This window comes from Schistocerca piceifrons, chromosome 3 (assembly GCF_021461385.2).
Source record: "Schistocerca piceifrons isolate TAMUIC-IGC-003096 chromosome 3, iqSchPice1.1, whole genome shotgun sequence".
In the NCBI taxonomy this organism is placed as follows: domain Eukaryota; kingdom Metazoa; phylum Arthropoda; class Insecta; order Orthoptera; family Acrididae; genus Schistocerca; species Schistocerca piceifrons.
The window spans coordinates 621412163-621426273 of NC_060140.1; the positions used below are offsets into that span (position 1 = coordinate 621412163).

At 38.7% G+C, this 14111-nt stretch overlaps 1 protein-coding gene across 1 annotated transcript in view; it reads left to right on the forward strand.

Moving 5' to 3' along the window:
• Positions 1 to 14111, forward strand: part of LOC124788082 (MAP kinase-activating death domain protein) — a 593942-nt gene that overhangs the window by 38679 nt on the left and 541152 nt on the right. Inside the window, exon 4 of the mRNA XM_047255179.1 lies at positions 9430 to 9628. Coding sequence (XP_047111135.1) covers positions 9430 to 9628 — 199 coding nt within the window. The remainder of the gene's footprint in view (positions 1 to 9429; positions 9629 to 14111) is intronic.

Sequence of the window (14111 nt, forward strand, 5' to 3'; positions counted from 1 at the left end):
ATCAATCAGACACTCTTTCACAAACTCCCCTTTGGAAAAGGGTTTCCCAGATTGCGCAATTCTTAATGCGATTTTAAAACTTGCTTGAAGTGAAGATTTAGTGTGGTTCTCATTCTGGAAAATTGAAAACAGTGCATTGTACAGCATACAGTAAAATAGACATAAGTGTAACACAAGAAACTAAGAGTTCAAGAAGTATCAGTTACTTTGACATACAGTAAAATCGAGTTATTGTGTCTCATCCATTTTCTTAAGGACTAAGGACATTTAATTTTGCTTACCATTCTTCACTGTTGAGTACACGACACTTGTCTTTGTAATATGTATTGTAGTGTCTTTCAATTGAAAACTTACGCTGGCCGCCTATTATTTGGTGGCACAGCAAACACTGTGAGTTTTCGCCAATGGCTACAAAAAAGCACTGCAGTTCCCAGTCATTTTTAAATGACTAAGAACATAGATCTCCTGTCCTTTACTTTTTCACAGTACCTGCTATTTCTCAGTACTTTGCTGTTAAGGTTACGGTCATCAGGGGTAAACGAGACTGGGTATGTTGCGCTCTTGCTTGTACCACATAAACAGGGACGTGGAGCTGCCGCTGTTCATTTAGGACACATGTCTAATAACAGATGTCGCTGTCGCACACGTGCGCACACGTGCGCACATGTGCAGCACTTCCGCACATCTGCACACTGTGCAGCGTTTGGCTGGCCCTGGCCCATATTAATGTCTGCTAATAGGTGTGCGAATACTTTTGAGCAGATAGTGTATGTTAACTAAGACAAGATGCAGCTTCAAAGTCTGTTACTAATTAACTATTATAAAATGCCAAACACTATTTTATCTATGTAGGCTAGATTTAACAGAGTAAATTTAGCAGTAAAGCCACAACTTACAAAAATTAATACCACTATTGACTTGTATTAAATAGGTACTATTTATCTACTTCTGCTTGCATATTATTTATATTCTGACACTGATATTTATCAAGAATAACAAATACCTACATCCTCAAAGGGTAGAGGCCTATTCACAATAAACACTGCCTCTTGTTACGAAGCTAACAGGAATCATCAGTCTTTGAATCTATATAAATTGAATTACATTGTTGAATGAGTGAAAAATCAAACAATGGAAAATCCAGAATGGAATGTAACAACATTATGAAGAGGATAGTCACTGCTCACCATATAGTGGAGATGCTGAGTGACAGATAGGCACAACTAAAAGATTGTCACAAAATGAGCATTCGGCCAACAAGGCCTTTGTCATAAAAGACAACAGACACACACACACACACACACACACACACACACACACACACACACACACACACACACACACATGCAAACACAACTCACACACACATGACCACAGTCTCTGGCAGCTGAAGCCTGACTACAAGCAGCAGAGCATAATGGGAGAGGCTTCATGTGCTGCTGCTCATAGTCTGGCTTCAGCTGCCATAGACTGTGGTCGTGTGTGTGTGAGTTGCATTTGCGTGAGTGTGTTTGTGAGTGTGTGTGTGTGTAGTCTTTTTTTGACAAAGGTCTTGTTGGCCGAAAGCTCATTCTGTGACAGTCTTTTTGTTGTGCCTATTTGTAGCTCAGCATCTCTGCTAAAAATTCTGTATCAGAAAGCAGAACTTCATCATATTCTTACATATGCTGCAAATTCCTTTGAAGTGTATGGGAAGAACTTCTTCCTATAGTACCATTTATTAGGTTTTCTACCTGCTCCATTTGCATTTCACTTCTTCAGTGCCTCTGTGCACAGTGTAATGAGTCTATTGTTGTACTCTTGGTCCCTTTGGGAATGATATGTAAGGTTCTGTAATAGATACCTATATTGCTCACTTGATTTCAGTTCTTGGTACTCTGTAAGTAGGCTTATGAGGGTTAGTTGGCATCTGTCTTAAAGTGTCTGACAATTTGGGTTCTTCCTCATTTCTGTGACCCTTTCCCATGAGTCAAACAAACCTATCACCGTTTATGTCCCCTTCTTTGTATATGCTCAATATCTTCTGTTAGTCCTATTTGGAGAAGGAGGGAAAGGGGGAGGGGGGAACTCCAGTTTCTTTTACATCTGTCAGTGGCTTCATCCAAGATGACATGGAGCATCCTCCTTACCAAGATATCCTCAATCTGGTCACAAATTTCACTTGATACTGTGTACGATTTTACTTTCATTAATATGAATTGCTGTGGTACTGAGTTAAATGCTCTTCAGAAATCAAGAAATACTGAATGTGCCTATTGCCTTGATCCCTGACTTTCTGAATGTCATGTGAGAAAAGGACAAGTTGGGTTTTGTGTGACCATTGTTTTCGGAACCCATGCTGCTTTGTACAGTGATGTCACTATGTTTGAGCTCAGAATATATATGTTACTAAGCGACTAACCCAGAGCGTAGAAACCAGACTCCATTGGAGGTTGCCTGTCTAGTGGCTTTGATTTTCAGTATTTCATAAACATGTGACCAAATTTAAAAATTAAAATGCTGACATATTCTACTCATTAAGAGGTACAGTCTTATGTGAAAAGTTCAACACAGTAAGACAAGTATTACAGTTACAAGCTTTGTGTATGTCTTGAGGCAGTGTAACTCCCCATGTGCAAATACCCAGACTGTGTTTATCCAACAATTGAGAATGAGAGCACTTAGTCACCTACAGCAAACTATACACATAATTTCAAATGTTTGAAGCACTTTATCTTGCTGACCCCCCCCCCCCCCCCCCCCCCAAAAAAAATGATGAAACCTAAAAATATTTATCGCTTATTATGTTTTTTTTTTGTTCATGCAGTACAACTGCCACATCAGGCATGACATTTTAATTTATTTCTTCTTTACTACTAACTTTAATCGCAACACATTTTGTAGACATTACCCACTCATTCCAACTGAATGTACCTGCAAAATTGTATCATTCTGTGACACAGAATTTAGGAGATATGATGTCATAAACATTGAGAGACTTGAAAAACTTGCTTTTGCGTAAAACAGAGCACAAATTACCCAGGATATACTCATACAATGTTTGATAATGAGAGTACCTAGTGGTTTACAATGAACTTTAAATATAATTTCAAATTTTTTCTAAACTTTTTCATGCTTAATGTCAAATATATTACACAATAACACGTTTGGAAAGTAATCAGAAGTTGGAAGCCATTTTAGAAGCTGTATTTGATTCTGTGAAGAACCAGTGTTTTACTAGTTTTATGAGATTCTTCAACAGGTGGATGCCAAAGATATTGGATAGTAGTTAGTGGGCCACTTAATGCTACCCTTCTGACAGATGGATGTAAGCTGTGCTGCCATCCAACTACTGAGCACAGCTTTTTTTTCTCCCAGAGACCTAGTAGGATTAATAAAGGGGCTAACTCAGTTGAAAATTCTGTGTATAATCTGATACAGAATCCACCAGGTTAAATTTCAGCAATTTTTAACTATTTCTCAGTGCTACTGGCACTAATAGCTATGTGGCTTACCTGAACAATGGTGTAAAAATTAATTTTTAAAAGAACATTTGAAAACAGAGTTCAGCTTATCTGTTTTTGCTTCTCTACCCTCAAATGTAAGTTCATGTGCTATCCGTGAGTGTCTGGAGATGAATCATGGTGCCACTGACAGCCTTTACATGAAACCAGAATGTTTTTTGTGTTTTGTTAGAGGTATTTCAATAAAGCTAGGCTTTGGTAGAAATTGAAGACTTCACACATTACTCTTTCTCAAGGGTCAGGAGGTTGATGGAGTCGGGTGAAAGGTTTTGTAGGGGGCCTAAGCACCTTTCACCCGACTCCATCAACCTCCTGACCCCACCAACACCCCGCACCCCTACCTTCTACCTTCTTCCCAAAATTCACAAACCCAATCATCCCGGCCGTCCCATTGTAGCTGGTTACCAAGCCCCCACCGAACGCATCTCTGCCTACGTAGATCAACACCTTCAACCCATTACATGCAGTCTCCCATCCTTCATCAAAGACACCAACCACTTTCTCAAACGCCTGGAATCCCTACCCAGTCTGTTACCCCCGGAAACCATCCTTGTAACCATTGATGCCACTTCCTTATACACAAATATTCCGCATGTCCAGGGCCTCGCTGCGATGGAGCACTTCCTTTCACGCCGATCACCTGCCGCCCTACCTAAAACCTCTTTCCTCATTACCTTAGCCAGCTTCATCCTGACCCACAACTTCTTCACTTTTGAAGGCCAGACATACCAACAATTAAAGGGAACAGCCATGGGTACCAGGATGGCCCCATCGTATGCCAACCTATTCATGGGTCGCTTAGAGGAAGCCTTCCTGGTTACCCAGGCCTGCCAACCCGAAGTTTGGTACAGATTTATTGATGACATTTTCGTGATCTGGACTCACAGTGAAGAAGAACTCCAGAATTTCCTCTCCAACCTCAACTCCTTTGGTTCCATCAGATTCACCTGGTCCTACTCCAAATCCCATGCCACTTTCCTTGACGTTGACCTCCACCTGTCCAATGGCCAGCTTCACACGTCCGTCCACATTAAACCCACCAACAAGCAACAGTACCTCCATTATGACAGCTGCCACCCATTCCACATCAAACGGTCCCTTCCCTACAGCCTAGGTCTTCGTGGCAAACGAATCTGCTCCAGTCCGGAATCCTTGAACCATTACACCAACAACCTGAAAACAGCTTTTGCATCCCGTAACTACCCTCCCGACCTGGTACAGAAGCAAATAACCAGAGCCACATCCTCATCTCCTCAAACCCGGAACCTTCCACAGAAGAACCCCAAAAGTGCCCCACTTGTGACAGGATACTTTCCGGGACTGGATCAGATTCTGAATGTGGCTCTCCAGCAGGGATACGACTTCCTCAAATCCTGCCCTGAAATGAGATCCATCCTTCATGAAATCCTCCCCACTCCACCAAGAGTGTCTTTCCGCCGTCCACCTAACCTTCGCAACCTCTTAGTTCATCCCTATGAAATCCCCAAACCACCTTCCCTACCCTCTGGCTCCTACCCCTGTAACCGCCCCCGGTGTAAAACCTGTCCCATGCACCCTCCCACCACCACCTATTCCAGTCCTGTAACCCGGAAGGTGTACACGATCAAAGGCAGAGCCACGTGTGAAAGCACCCACGTGATTTACCAACTGACCTGCCTACACTGTGAAGCGTTCTATGTGGGAATGACCAGCAACAAACTGTCCATTCGCATGAATGGACACAGGCAGACAGTGTTTGTTGGTAATGAGGATCACCCTGTGGCTAAACATGCCTTGGTGCACGGCCAGCACATCTTGGCACAGTGTTACACCGTCCGGGTTATCTGGATACTTCCCACTAACACCAACCTGTCAGAACTCCGGAGATGGGAACTTGCCCTTCAGCATATCCTTTCTTCTCGCTATCCGCCAGGCCTCAATCTCCGCTAATTTCTAATTTCAATTTGCCGCCGCTCATACCTCACCTGTCTTTCAACTTCATCTTTGCCTCTGTACATCCGCCCCGACTGACATCTCTGCCCAAACTCTTTGCCTTTACAAATGTCTGCTTGTGTCTGTGTATGTGTGGATGGATATGTGTGTGTGTGCGAGTGTATACCTGTCCTTTTTTCCCCCTAAGGTAAGTCTTTCCGCTCCCGGGATTGGAATGACTCCTTACCCTCTCCCTTAAAACCCATATCCTTTTGTCTTTCCTTCTCCTTCCCTCTTTCCTGACGAGGCAACCATTGGTTGCGAAAGCTAGAATTTTGTGTGTATGTTTGTGTTTGTTTGTGTGTCTATCGACCTGCCAGCGCTTTTGTTTGGTAAGTTTCATCATCTTTCTTTTTAGATATATTTTTCCCACGTGGAATGTTTCCCTCTATTATATATATATATATATATATACACACACACACACACTGCTTGATTAACTATTCTTCTAAGCCTTAGGCTACATACTCCCCCATTCTGAACAGTAAAGAAGGAAGGCAGTATAAACATGGAACTAATATTTGTGTCTTTTATTGTGGTCATATAAATCTCATTTCACCTACAACTCATTATTATCAGAAGTTAATACACTATGCAATGAGTGTAAGAATTCCACGGTAACTGAAGAGGCCTCTGCAAGGAGTGTGTTACTTATTTTACACTATTTTCTCACATTGCACATGTACTGAATTATTACTTTATTTGCTGTTGCTGTATTGTTTGAGAAGATTATTCATTAAGACAACAGCAAGTTTAAAGTATACTGACACCTTAAGGTCAAAACAGTAAGAAATACTTCTAAAAACATGCCAAACTGAGCTTTTTGGTTAGTTTCTCTGTGTTGATTTTATTTTAACTTGCTATCCAGCAGAAACACAGGAAGTTTTCTAATTGTGTCTCGATTATTGTTGTCGTTAGTGTCTACCTTATGTGCTGAAAGATCATTTTATTTGTTTGAAGTCATATAACATCAAGTCATATAACATCAGTATTTGTGGGATTAAGACTTGAACTGTTTGCTTTGAACTAGTTGTAGACCTATTCAGCTGTATTACTTGCTGTGTCTGGTATTGTTGGGTCTGAGACGTGATAAGTATTTTCGTCATCAGCAAGTATTAGTGTTTGTGAACTGTCCTTCAGAGTCACTGAAAGGTCAACTACTTATGTGGAATTAAGTAGCATATCTAGCACCAAGTGCTGTCGAACTTCATATATTATGTTTCCACATTCTGTGATTGGTTTTATTCCTGTAGTGCGATATGTCAATGTGACCCACTGCTTTGTTTTATGCAAGAGGTAAATAGTGAACCATTGCAATGATAATTCAGTGTGAGACTGATTTTGTGGTAACTATGTCCAGTTCACAAACCTGAACTTCTCAAGTCCCTAGAAAGAGTTTCATTAGTCAGCATTCTCTTCCTCTGTTCTATTACTCTCTCCACTACCATTATTTTATGTGTCTCTAAATGTTATCCATTTGAGTACAGTTGTGTCTCATTTACAACTGTTACATTTGCTTGAGATTTCTGCTAATTCCATGATAATACTGTTGTATACCATGGCTGTTCTTGGAAATTTTATTGTAATACAACAGTTGTGAAGCTCTATTTATGTCACCTAACTTTTCATTATGATGTAATAGTGGTGACTGTTGGTCTGATGGAAAAGAACAGCTCAGTCAGGAATTCTATGCAGAACCTTGAAGCTATACAATTAGAATTATTTGGTCATTACATCTTGAAAAAGTACTTTTAATTTAGGTTATATTTTTGTTCTACATTAACATTTGTAGTTGAAATTCTAAGAACGTTGAAACAAAACACATTTAACTGTGTGAAATATTTATAGTATTGTATCTGATTGTGTCTCAAGCATATGCAACAATAATTATTCTGCATGCATGTGTTAAGTTGACAGACATACTGCATGAAACCTCAGAAGTTTTTAGAAGGCTGAAAAACATGATTCACAAGAACTCAATTCATTGTTCCCCTGTTGGAAGTATTCTTGGAATAACGATAACTTAATATATGATTTGGAATTGCAACACATCCATGCTAATGAACATATAGTAACAATTTTGCATTTATCTAATATTAGAATAGAATTTTGCCTCTGGATGGGCCATGAAAATTCAGTTTACAGACACTTCTTATTTTTTTATTTAAAGGTTATGTAAGATATGGTGAAAAAATTATTGTATGCAATACGTTGTGTAACTACTAGACATTTCAGGATAATCATGAGTAAACACGGCATTTATGTCATCTACTGTTAACATTCTGTGTTGACTTATTCATCAGGGAATTAAAGTCACTGCACAAAAGTAGTTTGCATCCTTTGTATGGACCAGAATATATGATGATACCAGTCAAATTAAAGAAAATGACTGTGTATTTGTCTGATGTATTGGATTTTTCTTGGACTGTAGTGCATGTCTGTGTTAACATGGATGTAATTGCTATGTGTAGAATATTATGCAGCTTCTTTTATCTGTGCATCTTTTTAAAAGAAGTTTCTCCATTTGTGGAAATAGAAAAAAACCACTGCAGAAAATATGAATGAAATACTTACACAATGAAACGTTATTCCAACTTTAAAAAGAACTTTCACATTTTTTGTTTGTCAGAGAGAACATACTTGGGTCAGAGAGAACATACTTAGATTTGCTGATGATGCAATAGTGCCACAATTTATCAAAATATTAGGTCCACTAACAAATTTTATCAGTAGTATGAGAAATAAGAGCGAAGATTTGCTTTGTTGCTAAAGTTATCACTTCTGACAGAAGTTTCATCATAGTGATATAGTGACAGTAAGGATAGTTCACATAGAAAACTAACCTGTCCAAATTTTCCTGTTGAAGATTACTGTCTGTATGTCTTCTCCTCCTCATTCTTCTTTCTTGGATGGGTCATTTAGGACTATGCAGTATCAACCCTTGTTGGTCTTCGTTTTGGCCCAGTATTGTTTTATGCACACTGAATGAGTGTGTTTCCATTACTCCGTCCAATCTATCATTTGGTCCTTCTGACTTCTTCCTCAAAAGCTTGTGTTTCTATGAGTGATTGCGCCTGGGTCTTGTAAATTTGGTGATCCTAATTTTATAACATCTTTTTCTGTTTGTACCAGTTGGATCTAGTAATCTTATTTTTCAAGACTGCATGAATCTAATTGATTAGCTCCTGTGGGTTGATTCTTTCTTCGTGTCCCATGAATTGGATTCTTTTTATTCACATTGAAACCATGATTTTATAGATTAACCTGTACATCACTGCATGGAGTATTGGAAGACATATTTCAAATTTTATTCTTCGTCCTAAGATTTTTCTCCTGAGTTTATGTTCTTTTGCTTCCAAATGCTTGGACAGTAAGGGCCTTTGATGTGTAGTGCTTCTGATTTGATCACAGTTGCATAACAGTGGAATTTATAGTTACAGGAAAGGCATTTTTTGTGAACTGAAATATGGTTTCTGTTTTCTGAAGTCTCAGTTCTTTGACTTTCTTTTTGTTACCATTTTCAGTGCTTAGTATTTAAATTCTTTAACAGGGAATACTCTGTTATTGTCAGGCTTTGTCACCATCAATTTTGATATCTGTTTGTCTATAATATTACAGTTTAGATTATATTTATTTCTTATTAGTGATGTCAAAATTAGTTATTTTGTGGGTATTACTTTGCTCTATGTAAAGAGCTGTGAAATGGAGGGAAAACAAGCAAACAGATAATTGAAACACATCAAAATATGTCCTGCAACGAAGAGAATGCACTCCTTATTTTCCTTGGTAGGTTGTAGTACTGCCACAGCATGGTGACCTACCCTGTATAATTGAGCCCTGTATTTCTCTTGAATTTTACCCAGGAATGTATTTGTGCCTCTGTATGTATGGGTGCATGGCATGCACCCTGACCTGAAGTGGAGAGCGCTGTGACAGTGGTGTTTGTTGATGACAGTGATTACCGGAGCAGTCAGGTGGCCCCTAGTGACTCTGACCGGGATTGTCCCAGCAGCAGCAGACGGGATTCTGACAGCCAGCATCCAGGTAGCCTGCGACTGGGGGTGGCCGGAGCTGGTGTACCTGGCGGGGGCAACGATTCGGAGAGTGGTGGTTCTCATTCCCCTTCACCTCGTGCCAGCCGTCGTGCGAGACAGGTACATTGCTGATCTCTCATTACTTTAGAGTTGTAAATTTCATTGTTGTACCTTCCAAATTATTTTATGTTTGTGTATTACTTCCTGTTCAGATACATTGGTAAAGCATTATTGTAGGCAGCACTGGGATAACATTGTTATAAACCATATAAGTGTTTGGAAATATAACTTTCTCACTCTGTTTTCGAATTCTTTGATGATCTTTATGTGTGATGAGGTCAGGACAGTACACTAGTGACAATGTAACATTCTGTGATATTTTCCTTGAATCAAGATTTTTGTATATTGCTGCAACACAAACCAAACTTTCTTGGAAAATGTATAAAGTAATCCTTCATGAAGTTTTACTTTCTGAACCCTATTTCTATGGCCTGCAATTCTATGAGATTTCTTGTTATTGGGCTGTCCTCTCCTGTGCACTGTAATGTGGTCTCTAAAATTTGTAACCTTTTTCCTGGTATGCATGGAAAATTATAATTCCCTGTTAATTACGTTTTCTCTGAAGGAAGTTGAATGAAATATATTAAAATGTTGCAGACATTTATAAGTATCATATAGAAGCTTGAGAAACAGTCATTACTCTTGTGTCTCTTCTCAGTTTATTGCACCCCACAGACAACATTTTGCATGGGAGATTCTTTATATCATGTTTGAATACTCAAGTCACAGTCCTAGTTTTACTAATTTATTTTATAACACAAGTAGTCATGAAGTTTTAATTATCACCTTGGAAAGCTAAACTGTGACCATGAAGTTTGATGATAACATTTATAACTCTCTTCATATTTACCCTTCACTCTTACACATTTTTCTCAATGGTGGATGACTTGATGGAGACATTGGCCATAGATACATGCAAATTTGTTGTGCAGTAAATATCCCACCTTGAAAATCAACTTGTCTTTATTCTGGAAATGCCTGCTGTGCAATTTTTTCATCAAATGAGAAAAGAGCAAGAAGTCATTAGGGGCCATGTCAGGAAAACATGGAAGGGTGAGAGAAAATGATAGACCACAGAAGTAGCATGTGTGACTGACTGTCTCCTGCACATAATGAGTCGGGGTGCTGTCTTGGGTAAAAAACACCCCCTTGGACATCTCGACAGCCTGTCATAACATCAACAGGTGTTTTCAGTAATATGCTCTTACGACAGTTTGCAAGCATGATAATTAAAACTTCATGACTACTCCTCATATTTACTATTTCCCTCCTGAAAATTTTTTGTTCCATGGCAGAAGTGAAAGACAGATAATTAATTGAGAGAAGAATTCCTTAATTGTCAAAACTGGAAATATACATACCATTTTACACTTTTTTTTGTTAATATGATGCCTTGTGCATATAACATAAGAAGTAAAATTCTTTTTGCTTCAAAGTTTTTTTGTTTTTAAAAGAAAAGCTCCACTCAAAAAATGAGCAATACATGTTTCAGACAGATAAAACTGTTCATGCTTTTACATATTGAAGTATATGTATTACAGTGTCTTTCTCTTTTAAATTATACATAACTGCCTGCCTGTGTTAACTTTTAGTATGCTTGTGGTTTGCAGTTTTTCTGAAGTTTGTTATACTGACATCAGTTCTTTGTGTACTGCGACATTATAGTTGTAACTTCATTTCATTTGGTGTTTGCATGTAAACCTGTGATATATTACTGGTCATACAATAGTTTGTTAATAATATGAGAATTCTGAAGCATTCCCATAATACAGCATAAAGCAAAAATGATTAATACCACAGGAGAGACAAGTTTATATTATCTATACATTGAAGTTTCTCACTAATAGTGAAGGGTGAAATGATTGACGGAAGGTCACGAAGTATTTGATTTTAAGTTCTAATTGAGTCATCACAAGAAATGTAAAATTTATATAAACTCTTAATAATGCTTGATAATATTATTTAATCTTTGAAATAGTAGAAGTTTCAGTTACAAAGTTTCTTGCCAATGGTAATGTGAATCATAATGTAGAAAATCATAACTTCTTGGTAACTGATTTAAGCTGTGTTGGAACAGTAAAAGAATGTAGTGCTATGGATATGAAACTTCATACAAATACAATAATATTTATTTCTTCTACAACTACGCTGGCTTTGAATGATTCTTCATCATGCAAAGATCTCAAGATTGATCAAAATATTTACCATTTGATCGTCACTGGTGATTTTAAAGTACAATTACATGTTTTCTATTCTGTGTGGTGCACTGTTTGCATTTTGTGTAGGAATATTTTGCCACTGTCATTTTATACATACGGTGCACCATTTAAAATGTTTATGCTACAAACACTGATTGGTGACAGATATGTAGACAGGATCTTGACAACTTTGGTTGAGTGTTCTTTACTCTACTGAAGAGTTACGCAGCATCTTATCAAAAGTATTTCAGCAGCTTTATGTATTTCAGAAATTAACTGCAGTTGTTTTATTAGAATCTGGGTCCTTCCTAGTGAATGATAATGGGCCATTCTGAATGCAGTAGGCAGCAAAATTGAAATATTTAATTCCAGTTGCAATACATGTCACAAGGATAGGCTGAACAGCAATGCTGGTGGCATATTTATTGCCATAAAGAAGCTGATTACCCCTAGTGAGGTTATTACAGATACCAAAAGTGAAATAATTTGGGGTGATGATAAGTGTGAAAATTGGATGGACATGGTAGTTGCATGCTTTTACAAACCTCTTTTCCCTAGAGAAGTCGCAGAAGAATGGTTCACAGAAAAATTAGAGAATACCATGTATAAATAACCTGATCATGCTATGGTAACAGAAGGAGTTTCAAACTTGCAATCTGCAGACTGGGAAACACACATGTTTAAATCAGGTGTCAAGGACAAGTTTCCATGTGAGATTGCTGTAACTGTCTTTTGTAATAACTGCCTTGAGCAGTTAGTCAGAGAACAGAATATGTGAATGCAACATAGTAAATATCCTGATAACTGATGTAGCTGAAGTTCCCAGTTCAATTAATGTAAATGAGGAAGTCAGCGACTATAAGTTTGCTGTACTATAAATGATGACAGGTGTTAAGAAAGGTAGGAAAATATTTTTGTGCATTTAAACACTGTCAAAACCATACCAATAAACAAAAGTTGATCAAAGGCAAAATGAAGTGGATTTAAAAAAAGTAGATCTAATTGATCTAACAGAAATTCCTACGAATTTTCGGGCTTAAATTCTGTAAATGGATCAAAATCATTTATATAATTGTGCACCTTGTTATTTTTTTTAATTCTCTGACTGATAAATTAGATTTTAGATGTGCAGCTGCAGAAACTTCATTTCTTCAATTAATATTCTGGCCATATACAAGGTGCAATCCAAAATTTTCGGGACTGGTGCTGCCATATGGAAAGTAGGGGTAGTAGATCTTTGCACTGCTGGGTGGCGATAGCTGCATTTCTGATGAGTCAGTGTGTGGAGTGGCATTCAGCTGGGAGGACGTGTTGCGTGTCCGCAGTGATTTCCATAATACTCTGTGTGTGGTGTGTGGTAATTTTATGATGGATCCATGAACAGAACAGCACATGTGTATCAAATTCTGTGCGAATCTCGGGAAAAGTTCTACGGAGACCCTTGCAATGATTCAACAAGTGTTTGGGGGACAGCTTGAGCCGTATGCGTGTGTTTGAGTGGCATGCTCAGTTCAGGGCCAGTTGTACAGACGTCGAAGATGATGCTCACACTGGAAGGCCCGTTAGCTGTATAATGCCAGACATTGTTGCCAAACTTCAACAATTGGTTCATGCAGATTGACGTCGAACCATTAAAGACTTTGTGGATGAAGTGGGTATTGGTTATGGGACATGTCAACGAATGTTGACTGATGAATTGGGCATGCATCGTGTCACTGCAAAATTTGTGCCATGGATCTAGACTGCCGATCAGAAGGCACAGCGTGTTGAAGTGTGCATGGACCTTCATCGGATTGCATCTGATGATCAAACCTTCTTGTCATGGGTAATCACCAACAATAAGAGCTGGATTTATGGTTGTGACCCAGAGACAAAGCAACAATCATCCCAGTGGAAGAGCCCGGGCTCTCCAAGACCCAAAAAAGCAAGATAGGTTAAGAGCAAAGTGAAGAGCATGATCATCATTTTCTTTGATACCAAGGGAACTGTGCACAAAGAATTCGTTGCATCCAACCAGACAGTGAATTCTGTGTACTATTGTGACATTTTGCAACAGCTCCGTGAAAACATGTGGCAATGATGGCCCGAACTTTGGCATCGAGGGAACTGGCTGCTGCATCACAACAATGTGCCCTGTCACATGTCCTTGCTCACCAGGACCTTTTTGGCAAAAAACAACGTGGTGGTTGTACCCCACCCACCGTACTCACCAAATTTGGCACTTTGTGACTTCATGCTATTCCCAAAACTGAAATTCAAGTTGAAAGGCTGCTGGTTTGACACTCTAGAGAGGATTCAAGAAGCATCGCTGGCGATGATAAACACCCTCAAAGAACATGACTTCC